Here is a 22,553-nt window from a genome sequence, read left to right as displayed (position 1 = left end):
CTCAAGTGATCCTCCTGCCTCAGCCTCCCAAGTAGTTGGGACTACAGGCATGCGCCACCACACCCAGCTATTTTTTTTTTTTTTTTTTAATGTTTAGTAGAGCTGGGATCTCGCTGTTGCTCAGGTTAGTCTCAAACTCCTGACCTCAAGTGATCCTTCTGCCTTGGCCTCCCGGAGTGCAGGATTATAGGCATGAGCCATCACACCCAGCCTGCTCAACATCTTTTTTTTTTTTTTTAATCATAGTTGTTCTTTAATAAATTTCTTTGCATAGTAGATGCCAGTGTAAATTAAGAATTTCTTGGGGGCAGAGTAATTTTCAACCAAATGTCAACCTTAACCACAATGCACAGGAATTGCTGGCTATCCTGTGAAATCTGGATCTAGATTCTTTTCTTTATTATTATTATTATTTATTGTTATTTCAGCATATTGTGGGGGCACAAAAGTTTGGGTTATGTATATTGCCCTTGCGGGCCCCTCCCCCCCGACTCGCCTGAGTCAGAGCTTCAAACATGTCCATCTCCTATGTTGAAATGATCCAGGGCTCAGTCCCTGGTAATATCATGGTTTTATATGCTGACAAATCTCAGGTTTTATAACCAGGAGGTCATTAGAAATCTTGACAAGAAAAATTTTGATTGAGTAGTAGGGGCAAAATCCTGATTGGAGAGTGTTGAAGAAAGAAGCCCATAGATTTGTAAAGGTATAGTCCTTCAAGGATTGTGTTTTTACATTACAAATCCCAAGTAAAACCTTATATTTGACCAAACACACAAATCCAAATATATAGAAATTGTAAAAAGTTAAAACAAATCCTGTTAGAAATTCTTTTAGACTTTGCACTTATAAATTCTGTCCTTTCTAGACATTTATTTTGTGCACCATGACTTATTGAACTAGTGGTTTTGCCTTTTGTGGCAGAAAGAATTTTTTTGACCCATCTGCTATTTGAAGAATCTGTTCTCTCCTTGCATACTTTGACACTTTCTACTTTTAATGCAATTGTTTAAAAGTAGTTTCACCCTGTGACAAAAGCTGTTGCTGATTTGTTGAAGAGCAGGGTTTCTTAATCTTGGCACTATTGACATTTTGGGCAGGATAATTCTTTGTTGTTGGAGGCTGTTCCGTCCATTGTAGTTTACTAAGCAGCATCCCCAGCTGCACTGGATGTCAACAGCATCCTTTAGTTGTGACAACCCACAATATTTCCAGACATTGCTGAACATCCCTGGGGCCAAAATCACTCCTGGCTGAGACCACCTGTTGAAGAAAGGGTCAGAGAAGGATGGAATGCAGGGAGGCTGGAAAGAAGATATATGTGGGGTGAGCGTAGAGTGGAACTGAGGAAGCAAAACCAAACACTTCTTTGTTGTCTCATTTTATTTTTGCCTTTGTTCTAGTCTTTTCACTGTTTGTTATTTAGAACAGCCTGAGTTCTTTGGAAACAGCACAACTGTGTTTCAGCACCTGCCATACTTCTTGCGAATGTCTCTTGGGATGGCACAGGTTGAGGGTGAGGAGCCAATATCTGGGGAGGATTAATGTCTTCCACGGGCACAGAAGGAACCCTGGAAATTACTGAGATCAATTCTTTCTTTCTTTTTTTTTTCCCCCAATTGTTTCTTTAATCTTTGCTTTCCTGCCCACTACTCCTTTGTAAGTGTTGCTGTGCCTTGATCAGTCTTTGCTAAGGACAATGGTTTGAATCAAGTCCAAGTTCTTCATGCCCCTTTGAACATCGTAATTTGTCAAAGAATAAAGGGAGAAATGGTATCCCGAGGGGAAAGTAGAGTGTAGGATGGCTGGTAGCAAAGCAGCTAGCAGATGCAGTAGTGGTTAGATTGTGTTTTTGCAAAGAATAGTGGTTAATCCTCTAAATAATAATGGTAATGATAATAGTTGCTAATCAAAACAGGCCCTTAGTACATGCCAGCTACTGTTTTAAGTGTCTATCATGAATTAAATCATTTAAGCCTCACAACTGTTTTTATTTCCATATTAGAGATGAGGAAATCAAGGCCCAGAGGGGTCAAAACAACTTGCCTGAGAGGTAGAGCTGTGTTTTGAATTCATGCACTCGGCCTTCCAATCCTCATTCTTAAGCCCAGTGATATTTACAAACCCCATGGTCACTCTAGAAAATGCCAGTGACATGGAGAAAGGTTCCCTGGGAAGTCTGGGGTTGCTTTGCCATATTTTCATTTGTTTTGTTCTGCTTTTTGTAATATCTATAGTTCTGTAGTTGCTGGATTGTTTTCAGCGTGGAAATTTCCTCAGGGGCTTGGGTAAGGTTGCTGACAAATATGCAAGGTCATCTGGGCCCCTCATGTCTTGGGTGAGATATCACTGACACCAGGTCCTGACCCACACATGGAGCTGCGCCCACCTTTCACCACACCTCACCCCCTTCATGTCCTTTCTCCTATGCTCACACAGATTTAATTCAGTCCATCCCTATAGTCATTGCTTTGCATATACTTGTAACTTCTCTGCCTCTCAACTCACTGTATAAGTTTGGAAAATCCACAATGCCGTTTAAATCCAAGCATCAATTTTCTCATTTATTTATTTTTTTGGAGACAAGGTCTCACTTTGTTGCCCGGGCATGAGAGCAGTGGCATGATCATAGGTCACTACAACCTCAAACTCCTGGGCCCAAGGGATCCTCCTGCCTCAGCCTCCCAGAGTGCTAGGATTACAGGTGTGACCCACGTGCCTAGCCTGATTTTGGAATATTTGCCTGGCCATTACTCTGTTTCTAATGAAATGGGAGAATAAATATTCTAGTGAGAGGCAACTGGCTATATGCAAACTTTTTCTGTAAGTTTAGGAAAAATTTCAAAAGCAAAGGAAACTACAAAAAACCTCATTTGTGTTTTTATTGGAGTTCATCAATTTTATTCATCAATTTTGAGAGAATCGACATCTATGTCACATTTCCTGATTTTTGCTGTTAAGCCCTTGGTGGTGTCATCCATGTTTGGTTGATCATCTTATTCATATTGTCTTTAAAAGCACTCAACAAGCCGGGCATGGTGGTGCATGCCTGTAGTCCCAACTACTCGGGAGGCTGAGACAGGAGGATCCCTTGAGCTCAGGAGTTTGAGGTTGCTGTGAGCTAGGCTGACGCCACGGCACTCACTCTAGCCTGGGCAACAGAGTGAGACTCTGTCTCAAAAAAAAAAAAAAAAAAAAAAGCACTCAACATTAAGTATGCACCCAAATATTTCCTGATTAGATAGATGAAGGAATGTATGATCCCATCTTCTTATTTTCCAATGGAAATAGATTTCTGCTGCAAGTAACAGAAGTTTACAGCTGCTGGCTTAGCTATACTTAACTTTTTAGGAGAAGATGTGGAACATTTCAATGCTCTGATGAAAGTAAAGTATCCTCTGCTTAGAAAAAATGCATGTATAAACCTACACCAAATTTTGCCCACAGTTCTAAGAAATTAATGGATACTTGAAACATTCATTCCTTAAACCCAGGTCAGCTAATTTTGCTCCAGCAAGGTCTCAACCTTGGAGGTTTGGGTGTACAAATGAGAGTCAAAGTCAGTTCTGCGTCCATGATCATAGTTCTTTTAAGACTGTTCCCAACTCTAGATGGAGAAATAACTACCTCAAAGAAAGATCCTAGGATGTTATACTTGTGTGTAGACAAGAACAAGGCAGTTTGTGGTGACTCCTCTCTGTGCTCTCTGGCCCTTGGAAGCCAGAAGGATATTGTCTTTGCCCCTCATCAGATTGTGTCACCTATATTCAATAGCCTAGAAAACTCAGAATTAGGGTGACCGTACATCTTGTCTTGCCCAGGACAGTCCTGGGCTTACATCTATTTAGTGTAATTTTTAATAGCATTTTCTTTCGCTTTCAAAAGTGTGCTAGTTTGGACAATAAATTATAGGGTCGCCCTACTAAGAATGAGCAGCCCTTGATTCATTTCTAGATTTATTTCTTGTCAACCATGTAGATTCCATTCCAAGACCCGATTCTTCTGGAAGAATCCCCCTTGTGCCTTCTAACTCTCCTCTTCCTCAGGCTCAGTCCAGACTCTGATCTGCCTGATCAGTACCCAAGCCTGTTGAGATGCTAACACCAGCAGTCGGATACAACTCACCTGCTCAGAATCTTCTTCAGAGAATACCCTCTGGTCCAGATTTCCTTCCACCAGCGGCCCTAGCAGGGTATAGTGAGCACAGTCTTTGGTCTCTGCCATGGGACCATAGCCCAGTTCTACCTGCCCCTGCTGCAGGTGATATCTCTTTCCATTATCCGAGCCCGTCAGCACCGCTATCCGGGTGACTTTTTGGGGTCTGTCCAGAATCACTGTCAAGTGATTGCCTTTTAAAAGATCCAGGACACAGTAGTTCTCCTGGTTCAGAGTATAAGCATATTGTGGAATCATATCCAACGCTGCTTCCATGTCTGTGATGACAGTGGCAACAGGGTTGTCTGGTTCACCAAAGGCTTTGTCCTTCTCCACAGCAAAGCAGCTCTCCTCAACTGCAGAAAAAGTGCCCACAGGGTGCAAGACAGAGGGAGTGAAACGAATGGGAACATTTTGGGCCAAGAGAAGATGGAATTCAGAGAGAAGCAAGGGAGCAGGAGTGTTAAGGAAGAGGAGGAAGAAAGAGGTCAGGCGGGAGAGATCACTAGTGCGGAACACTTTCCCTGAGATGTTCAGGCTGGAGAACTCCAGGATCACCCAGGGTAGTTCCTCCCAGGCTGATAATGCCCAGTAGATGGCAGAAACAAATTTGGGGCTGCAGTGTACATGATCTTCCATCAACAGAAAGTAATCAGAGAGGCTGCTAGCGAAGTTCATGAGGAGGGCATAGTCTACTTTCTGCCTGGAATAAAGTGCTTCACAGGGTGAGGTGTGATTAGTGTCACTCAGATTTCCTGGGAGAGGAGAGCCACCGGGAAGACCGTGGATCACCAGCAGCTTCCTAGCATCAATGTGTGGTGCAAAGAGCCTGGAAATATTGGCAGCTGTTTGGCGGAGCCACTCAGGGTCAGGATCTGACAGGTGGACCAGCACCACGATAGACTTCTGCTCAGGTTCCGAGGACGCTTCAAACACGGACTGCAGGGTGTCCAAGAGGTAGCTCCCACGAGGATGCTGCACTGAGGAAATCCCCACCGTCAGCAGTTCTGGGGGGAGAGAGGGGGACCTTTAGCACTTCAGGCTGGTGACGAGTTCCTGGAACTCTCCTCCCAGGTCTTCCCTTATGCCAATACCTGTGACAATTCACATTTCTTTTCCCTGGGAGTGTACAGTCCCGCTGAGGGGTTAATATCTATGTGATCAGAAGTTGTGAAGTGGATTCATGGATCCATACATTGAAAGGCTACTGGGGGGAGCTTTATGAAGGACCAGGCTCTCTCTCATGGGGAAGGCCACAGGGTACCAAAGGGAAACTTGCTGGCTTGGCAAATTATCTTAGCCTGGCCTTGACCTTCAGAGTTATCTCAGCTACGCGAGATCAACCAGACCTGGATTAGAGGATCTCCAGGGACCCATGTACACCCAAGGCTCTGGCCATCTAGTGCACTGAGACCCGAAGTCCACACCACCCCCTTTTCCCTCTACCCAGTGCTTTTTCCCATGGTTCCCGCGGTTTCTCTCCCATCCTGTCTTCTGCTCCCTGAGGGCCTGCCATGAATGAGCTTCTCTATGGGACACTAGGGCTTCTCATCCTATCGGCCATCCAAGGGGTGACCAGGTGGCAGGAAAACGCACTCAGGATTATAACACGCACCAAATCCCATGGCATGGCCCTCCCTCAGGGCACCCTTCTTTCCTCAGCAGATGCCAGTCATTTCCCCTTTGACCCTCCTTCCCTTTTCTTGTTAAACTCCCTTGTCTGGCCTTCTCCCAGCCCGACTGTTCCCTCCCATGTACTCACTCTTTTGCTGGGGAGGGGCTCCAGCCAGGACTTTGTACTTGGCATGTTGGAGTAAAGGGGACCTTTGCTGCATCTCCTTGAAGGTTTCCAGATGGTTCTTGCTTTCAGAGATGATTTGTTCCTGAACTGACTTCCAAATTAGTTCCTTCTTTTCTTTCTGAGGATAAGATACATGTGAGCCCTGAGGTTTGCCCCAGAATCTCTGGGGACAACTAAGGAGCAGATCCCCCTTTTAGGGCAGGCCGGGCAAGCCCCGGCACCCAGTCACCAGGCAGGCCAAGTCAGGGCTCAGTTCAGTGCTTTCCTCACTTTGTCATGAGAACACACAGGCTTTCGGCAGAAGCCACGAGTCCCGAGTCGGGGAGGTGGGGCTCCCCGGGTTTGGGCGAGATGTCTGTGGGAAGGTCCTAGGCTTATGTAGAGTAAGAATTTGCCTGTCCCCACCATGGCCCACACCTAATTTCTCCTACCATTATCAGACTGGCAAATGTCATGTAACTCAGCTTAGGCCTGTGCTTAGTTTCTCTGAGATGTGCTGAAGACAAATGCCTGGCCCTGTCCTTAAGGAACATGCACACGGTGCCTCAATTCTAAAAGTCCTTTCTTTTTGCTCAAATCTGACCACAAATGCATTTCTGAACCACTTCGCCACACCTGCCCTGTGCTTTGCTCCAGTGGATCTAAGATGTTTTGGGAAAAAATGAGGATTCCAAAACCTTATCACGACCTGTGTGGGATTCGGTCTTCTCCCTTGCAAACTATGTCCACTTGGGGAAGTTACTTCAAATCCCTTCATGTGAGAAATGGGGAGAATAAGATCTCCCGTGCCAGGCCCTGGTTGGGAGGTGGCCAGTGCCCAGGCGGTCCTCGTTGCCTGCTGGTCCTGCCAGTCAGCCTGGTCCTCTAGAAGTGCGTGTGCATTGCCCTCTCCACACTTCAAATGCCTTCTCTCCATCTCTATCCCTATTCAAATCTCATACATATTTCAAAGCTGGTTCATATTTTTTCTCTGACACTCTCCTGATTGTTAAAGTATTATCTTGTTAGAACTCCTTATGATGGGACTAATGTTTCACGTAATTGAGATAATTTCCCTCCCGCTGAAAGGTAGACAAATGGTCCAGTCTTGATCTCTGGTACTCACCAATGATACACTGTGCTCAACATGCTCTTCTTTATTCTCTTGGGAGATGAAGCCCAGGAGGACTAGGGACGCAGCCGCTATGATATATCTCCATAGGCAGCAGTGCATGGTGCTGGGGCCAGGAGCCGCTCTGCATAGAAATGTCAGCTGGTTATGGATCCTGACTGCCTCCCACTCAGAGAGCACAGGGATATTTTCCTCTTGCCTGGAAGCCTGCCACTTCATTGTCCCCATCTCTCTTCCTAGATACCACTGCCTAATTATTTCCTTAACCTTTTCCCTCCCAGATCAACTCTCCCTCCTCTGCTTGTAGCCATCTAAGGAAAGACAAAGGCCAAGGAGTTTGATTCTTTTCAGCCTTTACCTTCTTTTCTCCCTCCCCGGGTTTCCAAGTGGAACTGGAGGAGCTAACTTCATTTATCCATTCTTGGAACAGAGATCCCGCCAGAGAGGATGTTTTGCCAAGAAGAAGTTCAGACTCACGCCGAACACTCCTTTTGGGTTTTATTGACAGGTAAACTGAGTCTTGTCTATTAGCTCCACACTTACTTTTTGTGTCTGATCCTTTTTAGGATGATGTTAGGCAGATATATGAAGTTTTGGATCAAGTCAGAAGGACAAAGGGAAATGCTTGTTAGTATATCTTCCCCATGCCAGACTGGTAAGAAGGATGGAAGCCCGGAAGTGACCAGAAATTTCTGATCATGTGAGAGTCTTCACCAGGTTTGGAGTGTTATATCCATTGACACCTTTTTGTCTAACAGAAAATGTGGCTTGAGGGTTGGCTGGAGAGCAGGGATGTCTCTGAAATCTGGGAGAAAAAATGTTAATGAAGGATGGGGTCCCTGAGTGGCTCCTTTGAAGTTGCTGAAACTAGTCACCCCTCCCAGGAGACCCCGCCTGACAACCATTGTTCACCCTGAATGGGGTGCTGCTCACCTATCTGGCCTCACATCATGCACCTGTTTTGTGGTGTGGTCGAGATATAGTTTCAAAACCAGCTTTGCAGTCTTTTATCTCAAACCAAGAAATTTGTAAATTAACTGTCAGTTTGAATCAAATCAAAAAGGGTGAATTTTGAACGATCACTTTACCTGTTATAGAGCCCCATGGACGTGTCTCCACTACCATTCCACTCCTCTCTCCCCAGGCTGCTGCCATGCTCTGCTGCCTGGAAGGTCTCTTAGTCACCACAAATTGGTCCTCAACTCTCTGTTTCTCTCTTGGGCCTATGACTGCCCAGTGGGCCTCTGAAATTTCCCTCCCTCCCTCCCTCCCTTCCTTCCTTCCGTCTTGCTCTGTTGCCCAGGCTAGAGCATAGTGGTGTCATCCTAGCTCACTGTAACCTCCAACTCCTGGACTCAAATGATCCTCCTACCTCAGCTGGGACTACAGGTGTATGCCACCTTGCCTGGCTAATTTTTCTATTTTTCTGTAGAGACGAGGTCTCACTATATTGCTCAGGCTGGTCTCAAACTCCTGGACTCAAGCAATCCTCCTTCCTCGACCTCCCAATGTGCTGGGATTACAGGTGTGAACCACCGCACCGGGACTATTTATTCTTTTTCATTACTGAGAATGTATTTCCCATTCTTCCTCCCCACACTTACAATTGTACTTACAATAGGTTGTTTGGACAAGGCTACGTATTTGAAAGCTATAGGCTTCTATCTACCTGGGCATAACTTCTTTGTACTAAAACCCTTTATTCTCTCCCTCTCTTCCCATCTTTGAATCTTTTTCTTCCAACTTCTCCTCTTCCTTTGTCCCCCTTTTCTCTTCTAGGAACCAACCAACCAACAAACAATTTTTAAGAGATTTATGTTAAAGTTAGATAAGATTAAGAACATAATTCTTGCATTAAAAATTAGATGTAATTCTGATGAAGTTCAATTTTTTATTAATGGTCAGTGATTTTTTTGGTCTTATTTAAGAAATACCATATACTACAAGGGGGCAAGGATATTTTCTTACATTTCCTTCTAGCAGCTTTATGGTGTTAGCTTTTGCCTTTCAGTCTGTGATTCATCTCAAATTGATATTGGTGTCTGAGATGAGGTAGGGGTTGAGCTCATTGTTTTGCACTGATATCCACTTGTTCCAGCACCGTTTGTGAGAAAACCTTTCCCTTCCCTTTGGATTGCCTTAGTAACTTGTCAGAATCAATTAACTATATAAGCTTGGAGCTATTTTTATTCTGTTTAGTTTCGTTGATCTATTTGTCTATCTTTACTATTATAAATTGCCTTCCTTCCCTCCACTGTGAGGTCATAATGATGGTCTCCATGGATTTTTATGTAGAATATGAATTAGGGCTCATTATTTTTCCCATGTGGATGATCACGGGAAAGTCTTTGCACTATTTATTAAAATGATCATTATTTCCCCACTCATCTGCAATGCTATCTCCATTATAAATCAGGTTTCTATATATCCCTATTTCTATCCCTATATATCCCTATTTCCCAGGGGCCTGTGTTGTGATTCTCCCACTGCTGCTTGTTATAAATTCTACCCTGCATTTTTGCCCGTCACTATAATCTTTGATACCATAGCATCTGCTGGATCATATGGCCCAAGTGGCAAAGCCTCTTGTCTTATGACCTGCTATAAACCCTTTCTTGCCCCAGGACCCAATCTAAGCTGGCAGCTTTCAGTGTTACCCAGTAAATTAGCTGGAGCAGTGTTCCTAGGTGTGGAAAGTGTTGCCTCCAAAACCTAAGGAAACCTACAAGGCATTGTGCTTCCTTTGTCATGGTAAAGGATGCAAAATGCTGCAGTTTGTCCTTTACTCTGGATCCCTAAAAACTTTAGTCAAGTGGCAAGTTCCTGAATCTTTGCAGGGTTTATCTCTTACCCTCTTACCAAGGCCTCCGGCATCTATGGTACCTCTTGCTTGTCCTGCCTAAGCAGCATGCTGTCATCAGGGTAATGGGTTGATATGATGTTTTGTGGGATGTCCAGGCAGTATAAATCTCTTTGGATTATATTATGACAGAGAGAAGGAAAGTTAACATAGTTCTGGGGCAGAAATGTGAATCAATATTATCACCTCACATGAATGTGAACCATTTCTGATCTTTTCCAATCAGAACAGAGAAGAATGAACTTGCCAAATCAAAGGCTGCAGAGCATATGCCCAAGGGCTTATTAATATGCTTTAGCAATGATACCATGTCTGCACAGCAGCTGTGATCACGGCTACTAACCGGATGTGTTTGTGGCAGTCTACGGTCATTTTTCAGGGTCTATCTGTTTTCTGCAGGGGCCAGACTAGTGAATGAAACAGACATATGTATGATAGAGACCACCACCCCTGTATCTTTTAGGTCTCTAATGGTGGCTCTACTCTGTGCCATCATTCCCCAACCTGGGATATAACACTTTTTAATTTACTATCTGGTGAAAGTATTACCTTCTGGCTAGTGGAAGGATCCTTTGTGTTCTTTCATGCACTGTTAGAATCTTGTGATACGAGCCTCAGTTAGTCTTACTCATATGTTCCTGTCCTTTTTAGAAGTCTGGTGTTATTGATCTAAGGAAAGAATTTTGGATGGTAGACCCTTTTGGATAGAAAACCAGAGAAGGTCTTAAGAAGTCCCCTCTTCCCACCCATGACTCTCTAGGACAAAGAGGATATTACCTTCACTCTGCCTTTCAATATGCTGTGTCTTCTGTATTAAGCATCCTGAAAGGATCCAGCAAAGAGATGTGTCTGACCAATTTTAAGACTTTAATATTTTGTTACCTTTGTAGACTCTACCTCCAACCTGACCACACCCAGAACTTCCAATGGCTTCTCTATGTATTTCTCAGTTTCCTTAATCCAGAGGTTGATGTGCCTGACTATTAATCCAGAGGGTAGAGTGGCTGTTACAAGGACTCTCACGCATTTCACCTTCTTCCCAGACTCTTGAGATAATACATGTTTATCCAGGATGCCATTTATGAGGAGCCCCAGCAGAATATAGTCGTCACAGTCATTGATCCTGTTAGTAGAGTCATAGCCCAGTTCTACTTGCCCCTCTTCCAACTGATTCTCCTTCTTTAGTTCAGAGCCAGTCAGCACTTGAATTCGGAACACTATAGCAGGTATGTCCAAAAGCACAGTCAGATGGCTTCCAGCCTTAGCCTCCTTAATATAAAAGAAATTCTCATCCAAGCTATAGGCATTCATGAGAACAGAGCCATTGGTAACATTCAGGTTAGTGTAAATGGTGGCAGCAGGGTTGCTGGGAGAGCCAGTGTCATTTTCCTTAAATTCTTCATCTTTGAGCCTATTGAATTTGCCTTCAAAGGAAGAGTACTGGCCCATGTGCTGGAAGAGGGAGGGGAAGAACCGGATTGGTTTTTTCTGCATGAGAATGTCACGGAAATGGGAGAGAAGGTAGTCGCAGGGCATTTCTTGGTAGAAGAGGAGAAGGAAACGAACGAAGCAGGGGAGGTCTCTGGTATGAAAGAGTTTTCCAATGAAGCCCACCTGGGAGAACTCCAGAGTCACCCAAGGTTTCCTCTCCCAGGCAGACAGTATGGAAGCAATCTGAGTGACAAATCCAGGGGCACATTTCACGTCATCTTCGATCATCAGGAAGTAATCAGAGTGGTTGGTAGCAAAGTTCATAAGGAAGGCATAATCCATATTCTGCTTGGAGTGAAAGACTACATAGGTGGGGGTGTCATTAAAGTATTTCTTAAGGCCCTTCAAGGTAAGATAGCTTTTGAGAGGAGTAGTGATCACTACTAGCTGTCTGGCCTGAACATATGATTTAAAGAGAGTTGAGATGTTGGAGATCATTTGATCAAGCCACTTGGGGTCAGGATCGGCCAGCTGTACCAGAACAATGAAGTGTTTTTGTTCGGACAGGGAGGAAGCAAAGAAGAGAGATTGCAGGGTGTCCAAGAGGTAGCTCCCTCGGGGACGCCGCACCGAAGAAATTCCTATGGTCAGCAGTTCTAGGATTGGGGAGAAAAGAGGACCTTTATCAACTTAGAGAACTGAGGGAAGTATTTGCTGTGGGTGAGGTTATGATATTGTCTTAGGTGTTTCCGTATGCCAACTTCATGTATTCCTATGGTTATTTCACGTTTTCTCTCCCCCAGGACCGAGTGTAGACCATATTAGGAGTTAATATCTGATCACAAATTGAGAATTTTTTTAAAGAAAATTATTACCTTTGAAAACTATTGTGAGGGAAATGCATAAAGGTAACAAACTAAACATTTGCATCTACGTCCCCTCCCACCCAAAATTCTACTGAAAAAAACAGGAAGGTTGCCCTGAGAGAACCACAATATTTGAAGAATTCTGGAAGACAGAGAGAATATGGAATGGGGCTCATAGAGAAGTAAAGGAATCTACAGTCCAAAAGACACGCAAGAGAACAACTGAACAGGTGCATCTTTCTACAAAAAACCTTGGGGAGACTCTAAGTTCAGAGCCACCAAATACAAAGAAGAGGAGTGGGCCCTGGGTTGGTCATCTGGATAATTAATTATAGAACCATTTCCAGAACCACTGAGCCAGTGGCCACCAAGGGGCTGGTGGTGGCAGCATCTACCCTCAGACTAAAGACCTAAGGATTTTTGTCTAAATAATGTGTTCTGCCAGGGGAAAGCTCATGGTGTGAGTCTGGGGCTGGAGAAGACATCAGAACTGAAGCCAAGGACTCCAGGTACCAGAGGTGGGAAAGGAGATACCACGGCTAACTATGGCCTTTGCCTCTAGGATAAAGCTCTACGTGTGGCTCTCTGAAGTAAGTTCAGAAATGAAGAGGCTGCCAGCGGGTGTCTAAGGCAGATCAGTGAGGATATGCTTCAGATGACTTAGGACTCTACTAGAAGAGATGGGGGATACTGTGCCCAGAAGATCAGCTACCCACATCCCCCACTGACCCCATGTGTCACTCCTCCTTATAATCAAATGGAGGCAGGCTTCCATAATCACTTGTATAGAGAGGCAAACGGGGATGGCTATTTAGAACAAAGAAGTCCAAAGTTCATTTTAGATCCTCAAATATAAATCTGAAACAGGAATCATCAATATAATGGAAGATAACTCCAGAAATAGAAGCTACCAGAGGAAACAAGGAATTGAAGAATGTCAAACATGTTAAATCAATACTCAGATTGGAGAGGAAATCACATTCTTTGGCAAAAGAACAGGCTGATATGAATCTGAAAGAGTTTGTAGAAAATATGGATGTGGGGACTGGATCCTCAGGTTAGATTTTTGGGCAATACTACTTCACGGGTTGGTGATGTGTTCTTCCACCTGAAGGCACATAACAGCAGGTTGTGTCTGTTTTTATGATGTCAGCAGCCTTTGATGGTCAATGCCTAGATCTGTTAATACATTACGGGTGACAATGCACTGATATTCTAAGTCAAGCATTTCTTCATTGATTATCTGGAATGTTCTACAAAGAGAAAATTCCCCTCATATACTTTTTGGTTACCCAGTGGTATAGTTCATATAGCAAAGCAGGACAAATGCTTGATAGTTTCCCTTGGTTTATCAGCTTTCAGAATGGATTGATTTCCTAGCATTATGAAATGGTGACAAAATGTGTCAGATTTTTTTTTTTTTTTTGTATCCGTATGAACTCATGGATTTTATGTTTTTCAATCATTGAAATTTTATTCTTGTTGATGCTTAAATTGTTCCTTCTTTGGCAAGTAGCTTCTTGAAGTTGAATCCTGAGCAGTTTTGATACAACTTTAGTCACTTTTTAAAAGCTTCCTTGCTATCTGGTATGACATTTCCTGCCGTGGACCGGGAATCACCCATTTTTACAAGGGTCCCTGGTTATTTTTAGTGGAAAATGATATTTAGAGTCTATAATCTGGGCACCAAGGGTGCTCACTGCTAGTCAGTTGGTAATTTCTAGGCCCTAGTGGGCAGAGCTAAAACATTAAAAAAAAAAAAGGTAAAATACATCATGAGTTCATACTGATATTTCAAAATACATTCAATTAAAATGCATTTAAAATTAAAGAAAAAGGTAGTTTGTCTTCATCGAGAGTTCTTTGTGTTATTAAAACCAACAAACTTAAGCACTCCTGGACTTAATCTTATTTTATTGACATAATAAACAGTTTAGCCCTGTCCTTTGAATTCTTAAAGTACTTGAATCATTAAAAGCTTATCATGTCTCAAGGTTTATTTTTCTTCTTATCAAAGATGATTGCAACCCGTGGAGATCCAATGGCTGTCACAGTCAGACTCCAGGAGTCACAGTGCCAAGTGAAGCTGGCTCGGCAAGAGAATCACAAAGTCTTGACTGAGCTGAGGGTGGAAAGGCCACACGTTCTCTGCCACAAACACCAACAATGGGTATCTGCAGGGCTGTCAGCGGCAGAGGAAAGAGGACACATACCAATGCTGCAGAGGCCGGTGAGGACCACAGGTCAATCCAGGCTGGAGCTACACTTTTGGGAGTAGTTAGAAGACAGATGGTGACTCAAGCTGTGAGATTGAAAGAGGTCACCAAGATAGTGAGTCTAGACAAGGACTGAGCCCTGGAGTACATCAACATTTAGAGGTTGGAAAGAGAAGATAAACCAGCAAAAGAGAGTGAGGATCTCTACCAGCAAAGTTGGAGGAAAACCAGGAGAATTTGGAATTCTGGAAGCAATTTAAAGGGAATGTTGAAAGAAGAGAGTGAGTACCGTGTCAATGCTGTGATAGGTCAAGGAAGATAGAGATCAGTGGGTACAGCTATGTGGAAGCTACTGGGTATCTAGATAAGAGTAATTTTGGCTGAAATGGTGAAGGCAAAAATGTGTGGTTTAAGAGAGGTTTCTTTATTTTTTCAAAATGAGAAAAATTGCAGCATGTGTTTGTATGACAACAGGAGAGAGGGAAAATGGATGGCCCAGGAGAGAGACAATTGCTTGAGTGATGCTAAGAGCAGTTAGGAAGAGGTGGAATCTAGTGCCAAAGTGGAGAGGCTGGCGCTAGATAGGAGCGTGGACAGTTCATCTGTGCCAAGAGAAGGGAACTTTGATGAAGACTGACCATGAGTTCTACAGAGCACAGTGGAAGGGTGTGAGAAGTTGAGGAGGTGGCGTCAGAAAGGATGTTCAGAGCTTTATGGGAGGAGACTGTGGAGGACGAGAACTGCCCCGGGTTTCTTGTATTAATAGTAACCTATTTAAACTGGAACGTGCTTCTCTCAAAATAGGAATATCCATCTTCTCATGTAGAAGTTTCTTGAATCTCTCATTTCTGCTTCTCTCTCTCTGATTGACTTCTTTGTTTAGTGATATGGCAAATCTGACGTCCAGTGACCCACGGGTTTCTTTTAGGACTGGGTTATTATCGGTAATGTGTACATGCAGCCTCATTCTCAGCTTCTCTGGACTCTTGCACTCAGTGGAGTGAGAAGGAGGCAAAAATCTTCTGTTCATCTGAATGTTTAAGTGCCTGTTCTATAGACCTACTTTCCTGGGCTTCCAGTAACTGTCTTTAGATTTGCGAACTGAGGACACTGGAACAGGTGGTGGTACGATGCATCAGAAAGCTGATGATGTTCTTAGATCCAAGCTGCATTCTTCAATCCAGCTTTATGTGAAGAAAAAGGGGAGGATGTTTCACTTAAATCCCTATCCAAGCCCCGTATTTCTGAATTGGTCCAAGGCCAAGAGAAGAGAGAGACACCTGGACAAATGCCTCAGTTAACATCAACATTAAATGAAATCCAGCTCTATACATTTTATTGAAAAATACACACATACGACACAAAAATGCTGAAATAGTAATGAAAAAAAGCATTGTGCAAATGCCAAGAATTGAATTCACTTATTTCAAAGCTATATTTAAAACTTTAGAAATACAAGCAGAAATAGATATATCCAAAGTCACATTGGGAAACATTTTATCTCTCTCAGAAATCAACAGATTAAATAAACAAAAACGAAGAAACACAATTTTGAATAATGCAACGAAATTCATCGTGTGTACATGTGTGTATATGTGCAGTGCTCAGCTGAAGATACACATTCCCCTTAGATATCCAAAAAAATGTCAACCATATATTAGGCCATGAAGACAATTTTGATTTTAATTGTCCTTAAGATACCAATTTTATAGGCCATATTCTTTGATTACAATGCAATAAAACTAAAACTAATCATGAAAGTCTAACTAAAAGTATCCCTTTGGAAGCAAAAAATCAGTGTTCTAAACATCTCTTGGATTCAAGAAGAAATTGAAATGGAAGTTACTAGCCACTTAGAAATAAATGGGATAGGAACACCATAGACCAAGCCCTGTGCGACACGGTTACGGTGTGACTTAGAGGAGAAGTAATAGCTTTCAATGTATTTGCTAGAAAACAACATAGAAAATAAGGAAAATGAGAACATAATCAAAGGAACTAAGGCAAAAATAAAACTAAGGGAAGCAGAGTGTGGAATTAGGAAAACAAAAGCAAAATGTTTTTTAAAAAATGTAGAAGATCAATAAAAGGTGGTTGTTAGAAAATATTAATAAACTAAATTATGGTTAAAAGGGGAGAAAATGTAAATAATATTAGGAATAAAACAACGTGTCATAACTAGAGGAATGAAGATTTTAAAAATATCGTAAGTACAAACAAATCATTAGAAAAATAGACAAAATTTAGGAATTGGCATGTCACAAAATACAAAATACAAATGACCGATAGACACATGAGAGCATAAATGACCAATAGACAGGTGCTTGACCATACTGGTAATCAGAAAAGAGCAAATCAGAAGTTGAAATTACAGAAGTTGAAAAATAGGACGATGCTAACAGCTGGCAAAGATGTAGAGTAACAGGACTTCATATCTTGATGGCAGGAATATAAACTAAGCCATTTAAAAAAGCTTTAGCACGTTGATGTATTTAAAACATAATTTGCATTAGAGCGTGAACCAGTGATAACTGTGCGTGTGTACTTTTTTGTTTTTATTTTGGTAAGCCATTTACAGTTTGGCAAAATCTAAGAAAGTGGAAGGTATACATATCCTCTAAGCTAGCAATTTTACTACTAGGAATATACCCTTGAGAATTTCTCACGTGTGTTCATAAGGATTTGTGTACATGAATATTCACAGCAACATTCTTGGAAATAGCGAAAACTGGAAGTAACCTAAGTGTCTATCAACAGGAGAAAGGATCAAAATATTATGATGGTTCATTCAACTCGGTTAAATGTTATACAGATAGTAATACAAACATCACATTAAGTGAAAAGGAATGAAAAGGAAGTGAAAGAAATCTCACAAACATAACATTAAGTGAAAAAAGCAAGTCCTGGAGGAAACCCATACAGTTAGGTTTATACCATTTTTATGAAATTTAAAAACAGGCAAAATAGACCGGACGCGGTGGTTCATGCCTATACTCCTAGCACTCTGGGAGGCCGAGGCGGGAAGATTGCTTGAGGTCAGGAGTCAGAGATCACCCTGAGCAAGAAGGATACCCCATCTCCACTAAAAATAGAAAAAATTAGCAGGACATGGTGGCTTGTGCCTGAGGCAGGAGGATCGCTTGAGCCCAGGAGTCTGAGGTTGCTGTGAGCTAGGCTGACACCATGGCACTCTAGCCCGGGCAACAGAGTGAGACTCTGTCTCCAAAAAAAAAAAAAAAAAGAACTGTAACATACAGAGGAACAACGCACCTAGCCAGAATTCTGAAAGACCTATAAAAGAAAATAACAAAGCTGTAATGAAGCTCATAAAAGAAGACTTGTATACATGTAGATACATAACACATTTGTGGATGGTATGATCAGTATTATAAAGGCATTAATTAACTCCAAGTTTATACGTAAATTTAATGCAATCCCAATCAAGAGTATTTTTTCATAGAGTTTGATAAGCTCTCTTCTCATCTGGAAGAGAAAAAATAAAGACTAGACAAAAATTTGAAAGAGTACAATAATAAGTCGGGGAGGGAGGATTAATCTAAAAACACGTACAGTAAAGCAACAGAAGCTCAAATCATAAGGAATTGGTAGAGGAACATTTTAAAAAGTCAATGGAACAAAATGGTTTCCAGAAATAAGCCCATGTATACGTTGGAGCTTCTATGACAAGGGGAGCATTTCTTATTTATTTATTTATTTATTTTGTTGCCAGGTGTCTTCAGACAGAAAGGGGAGCATTTCTTATCAGTGGGGTGTGTGTGTGTGGGAGATGGAGTATTTAATAAATGGTACTGAGATCATAGGATATCCAATTTTAAATAAAGTTAATTATCTAGCTCACACGTTACTTAAAAATAAATTTCATCTATGTAAACTGTTTCTCCCCGAAAAAGCAAAACCATGAGAGTACTAGAAGAACTGATAGTGAAAGTTTTCCAAAAATAATCTTGTGGTAGAGAAGTTTTTTCCCTTAAGCAAGACAAGGAACCCAGAAGCCATAAAAATCATGGACAGATTCGATTATATAAGATTTAAAAATATCCATATAACAAAAGAATCATGACAAAAGACAAGTAGCAGAGAATATATTTGACACAGAATAAATATTTATAACACATAAAAAACTCCTATAAATCAACAACAAAAAGTAATCAATCCAATAGAAAATGACCAAAGGATGTGAACAGGCAATTCATAGAATACATAAAAATGATCTTTAAACATATATTTAAAAAAAGCCAAACTATTACTAATAATCAGGGATAGCAAATAACAACAAATATCACCAAATAAAAAGAAATGTTTTCTGCTCTTTAAATTGGCAAACAACAATAGCACTGGCAAGATTGTGAGGAAATGGACACCCCAAAACTGATGTGATTATAAATTAGTATGCTTTTTTCCTACAATGTGGAGGTATCAGTCAAAATCTAAAGTGCATGTGCTCTTTGACCCATTATTTTCCTGCATAGGAATATTTCACATAGAAATATTTTTGCATATGAGCAAAAATATATTAATTGTGACATTGATTATAATAGAAAAATATTGAAAACAACTGAGTGCCCATCAATAAGGAATGATTAAATAAAATTTTTACATTCATACTATGTTGTTGCCAGCAGTTAAAAAAAGAATGAGGTAAGGGAAAATTCTCCGACATACACATATTAATGAATGAAGAAAGAAAATCTCAGAACAATATACATAAAGTGATCTTTTTAAATCCCACAGATACAGCATACATGGAAATGCTACAAAGATGTATAGATTTCAGGAAGGGTACTCATCACACTCCTGGGGCAGGGAAGAAACGGGGGACAAAAAGAAACTTTCACTTTCTACTCTCTATACAATAGATATTTACAATGTATTCTATGGAAATAGTTTACAATGAGAAGGTGTTCATCTGCTGCAAATGAAGGTTTTTACAGACTGTGAGGGTAGCTCACACCAAGGATGCAAGGACAAGGTCTCTAGCATATGGACAGCCTAAAGAGCATTAAAACCAATTTTGGTGACCTGGAACTTTCATAGTCCTGACTTTGCTCTCCAGAATCATCTCCCTGCAGATCTGCTAAACTATACTTCTCAGGCTTTAATGTGCACACCAATCACCTGGGGGTCTGGTTAAAATGAAAATTCTGATTCTGTAGGTCCAGCGTGGGCCTAGGGGACTGCAGTTCTAACAAGCTCCCAGATGTTGCTGATGTCTGTCCACAGACTACACCCTGAGTGGCAAAGCACTAGATGGTCTCTGGACCTCTGCGGAACCCAAGGAGACTATGCACTCAAGACTCTGCATTGCCACCTCTCAACTTCTTTCCCTTTTAGTCAGTTCTCCTTCCCACACTTTCCTTCTGTATTTTTCCGTCATCTCCCTAGTTTCATCAGAAGATGGAATGGGATATTAATGAACTCAGAATTACTATTAATTGTAGTCTAAATTCCACAGGCCTGATCCTTCATCTCTGCATTCCTGCCTTCTTCCCCCAGGAATCTGTTTCCTTTCCTTCCCACTTGTCTTTCCTCTCTACTCTTACCTCACCTGGATGATCTACAGCCGGTGTGGATACTCACTTTTTTCCAGCGGAAGGGCTCCAATCAAGATACGGGAGCTCACATTTTTGAGTGGTTCTGAGTTTCTCTGCATATCTTTGAAGGTTTTCAGGTGGCTTGTTTTAACAGGGCTGATCTGCATCCGGGCTCTCTGCCAAGCTACCATCTTCTTTTCCCTCTGAGAAAAGGGTGAGTTTCAGTTCTATAGTTCATTCTCTTTGAAAATAATAGCTAGTTGGATTCCCCCTTTACATAATGTAATGAAATAGTTACCAGGATACCACAGGAGATTGCTCAGGCTCAATTTGAGTTTCTTCCTTATCTTCTGAAAAAGTTCTACCCTATGGGTTTTATATAGATTGTGGATCCTGGGGCAAAGGGAGTTGGTATTTCTCCAGCCTGGGTTATATGTAGGGAATGGGGTGATGGCGGTCTATGCCACTCTTCACCCACAGTTACCGCTATGATCGCAGTCTGATATGCATCGCCTACTCCCATGAAGGGCAGAGCATGTTAGGTGTGAAAGATACAGAAGGACAGGTAATACCGTCCCAGTGCCCCAATCTAAAGTCTTTCCCATTGCGGGCATTCCACCCTTCATTCCCCACTCTCCCTGCTTTTTCTGGGTTCTGGTGAAATTTTCTCTACTCCCTAGAATTTTTCTTGACTTGGAGAAATGACTCAACTGCTCTGAGGTTCAGGATCCTAATGCATAAAATGGAAGAAAATGTATAACTTTGAAAACCAAGGAAATTTTCTAAAATGGGAAACATAAAACAAGAAGAAAAATTTCTATCTCATCAATTGCTATAAGGAAGGTGCCAACTCTGCTGAAACATTAAATAAGTGTTATTTCTTCCCAGCCCTCAATTCTCTCTCTTCCAGAGGGCCACCAATCCCTTACTGTCTTCATCAGAGAAAAATGATATGTTGATTCCTCAAGCATTCTTGTCTTTCCTTGAATGTCTATGGTATTCGTGACAATTTCACACAAATAGACACTTAGAGGATGCCTTCTTTCTTTCAGTCCAGGGACGTCAAGTTTGCCCCACCCCAAATTTCTGGTACTTACCCAAGATAGAAAACTTGTAGTATCAAAGGGGTTTTCATCAATGAAATAGAAGATTGGGAGCACCAATACTGCTGCAATAGTGATAAGTCTCCACAGCAAAACTTTCATGGCGCTGGGTTTGGGAACTTGTAGAGCTTGTTTCTCAATCTGCGATCCTTGGAAGTACACTCAGATGCCTGCAATTTATACACTATTGAGAAAAGTTTCATCTGATGGTAATATTAAAAAACTTTTCTAATTTCAAAAAATTAAATTTCTCTCTTACAGTTATAACTTACAGTAGACAGACATTACCATTGAATAAGTGTAGTTTCCAAAGCCAGTAATTCTGAACCTTGGGTTCTTAGATATGTATTCTTAGGGGTCCTTAAGAACTTTTTTCCCCTCAAAAGAGAACTTTATATTTCTCATGTTTGAGAAACACATGTGTATAGAAGTGTATGCCAGGTGCTCTTACTGTCACAGCCGGGGCTACCCTATACTTGCCTGCAAATCTCCCTATTTATCCATTCCTTCATTCCTCTTCTTGTGGACACCACTGTTTGATTAAATTTCCCAAGCTCTTTCCCACCTTGATTGCCCCACTTTCATACTCCCTAACCTGATTTCCATTGAGGGTAAGGTGAAGGGCAGGGAGCTTGATTCTGTTCCAGTAGGAGTTTCTGGGTGCATTACAGGGGAACATTTCTTATTCCCATATTTGAACCAGACAACCTTCCCTGAGGAGGTAAGGAAGGAGTGAGGAGGGAATGAGTGAGGAACTGAGAGGGGGTGATCTTTAATGGATATTTGTGGTAGAAGGATTGTGGAAGATCCTATTAACTCTTTTACCCTATTGACTCTCTGAAGCCAGGAAGACATTCTCTAGACTTCGCTCTTGTCTGTGTTGCCTATATTAAGCATCATGGAATGTTCTAGAATGGGATACCTGAAGCCTTTAATTCTCTCTCTCCTCCAAGCTCTATCCCTTCCAAAATGCTCACTGCTTCCTCTGTCTACCACTAAATTCTTATGTGTGAAAGATTTTGACCTGATTCATGATGAGCCAGGGGTTCTGTGAGGTGGTGGTAGTCTTTAATCAGGTCCTTGTTACCCTCTTCCTGTTGTCTTTGTTCAACCCTCAGTGGGATCAGAACACCATTTAAGCCACACTCAAAGACTGTAGCTCCAAGAAGAGAAAACAGTGGGTCATTTGGTCTTCTGCAAACTTGAACCTCAAGCCAGCATTTCCTCTTGTTTTTAGGTGTGACATCTCTATCTCCCCACAGATTTTCCTGCCTGATTCCAGAGACTGTCGTCCTTGTATATCTCTGAGGTTTGCTTGTCAGGGGCTTTGGGAATAACTTCATGTTTTCCCAGGAGTGTCCTCCCCTCCATTACCTGAAGACTAGACCGTTTTTGGTTATGTATTCATCACTACTGAATCTTTTTCATGTCATCTTCCTTTGTCCTTCTGGGTGACTC

The 22,553-nt window shown here is 41.8% G+C and overlaps 2 protein-coding genes across 2 annotated transcripts; both read right to left on the bottom strand.

Annotated features, from left to right (window-relative positions):
- Positions 1-4,026: 4,026 nt before the first annotated feature.
- LOC138375713 (alpha-1,6-mannosyl-glycoprotein 4-beta-N-acetylglucosaminyltransferase-like) lies at positions 4,027-6,017 on the bottom strand. Its single transcript, XM_069459508.1, has 2 exons — positions 5,918-6,017; positions 4,027-5,162 (listed from the first exon to the last, which is right to left on the bottom strand). Exons 1-2 carry the CDS (start codon positions 5,988-5,990, stop codon positions 4,027-4,029), a joined length of 1,209 nt encoding a protein of 402 aa, XP_069315609.1. The 5' UTR covers positions 5,991-6,017.
- A 4,701-nt stretch (positions 6,018-10,718) lies between these two features.
- Positions 10,719-21,197, bottom strand: LOC138375712 (alpha-1,3-mannosyl-glycoprotein 4-beta-N-acetylglucosaminyltransferase C-like). Its single transcript, XM_069459507.1, has 4 exons — positions 21,090-21,197; positions 20,039-20,195; positions 10,832-12,014; positions 10,719-10,749 (listed from the first exon to the last, which is right to left on the bottom strand). Exons 1-4 carry the CDS (start codon positions 21,195-21,197, stop codon positions 10,719-10,721), a joined length of 1,479 nt encoding a protein of 492 aa, XP_069315608.1.
- Positions 21,198-22,553: the final 1,356 nt, after the last annotated feature.

Source organism: Eulemur rufifrons, chromosome 27 (assembly GCF_041146395.1).
Source record: "Eulemur rufifrons isolate Redbay chromosome 27, OSU_ERuf_1, whole genome shotgun sequence".
In the NCBI taxonomy this organism is placed as follows: domain Eukaryota; kingdom Metazoa; phylum Chordata; class Mammalia; order Primates; family Lemuridae; genus Eulemur; species Eulemur rufifrons.
The sequence above is the reverse complement of the archived record's forward strand: the minus strand, read 5'-3'. Positions and strand labels throughout refer to the sequence as shown.

Coding starts and splice junctions, on each gene's coding strand:
- LOC138375713 (XM_069459508.1), bottom strand. CDS start 5,990: ATGCAGCAAAGGTCCCCTTTACTCCAACATGCCAAGTACAAAGTCCTG. Junction 5,163..5,917: donor AGCCCCTCCCCAGCAAAAGA/GTGAGTACATGG, acceptor CTCTCCCCCCAG/AACTGCTGACGGTGGGGATT.
- LOC138375712 (XM_069459507.1), bottom strand. CDS start 21,197: ATGAAAGTTTTGCTGTGGAGACTTATCACTATTGCAGCAGTATTGGTG. Junction 20,196..21,089: donor CTACAAGTTTTCTATCTTGG/GTAAGTACCAGA, acceptor CCCTTTTCTCAG/AGGGAAAAGAAGATGGTAGC. Junction 12,015..20,038: donor AGCCCTTCCGCTGGAAAAAA/GTGAGTATCCAC, acceptor CCCCAATCCTAG/AACTGCTGACCATAGGAATT.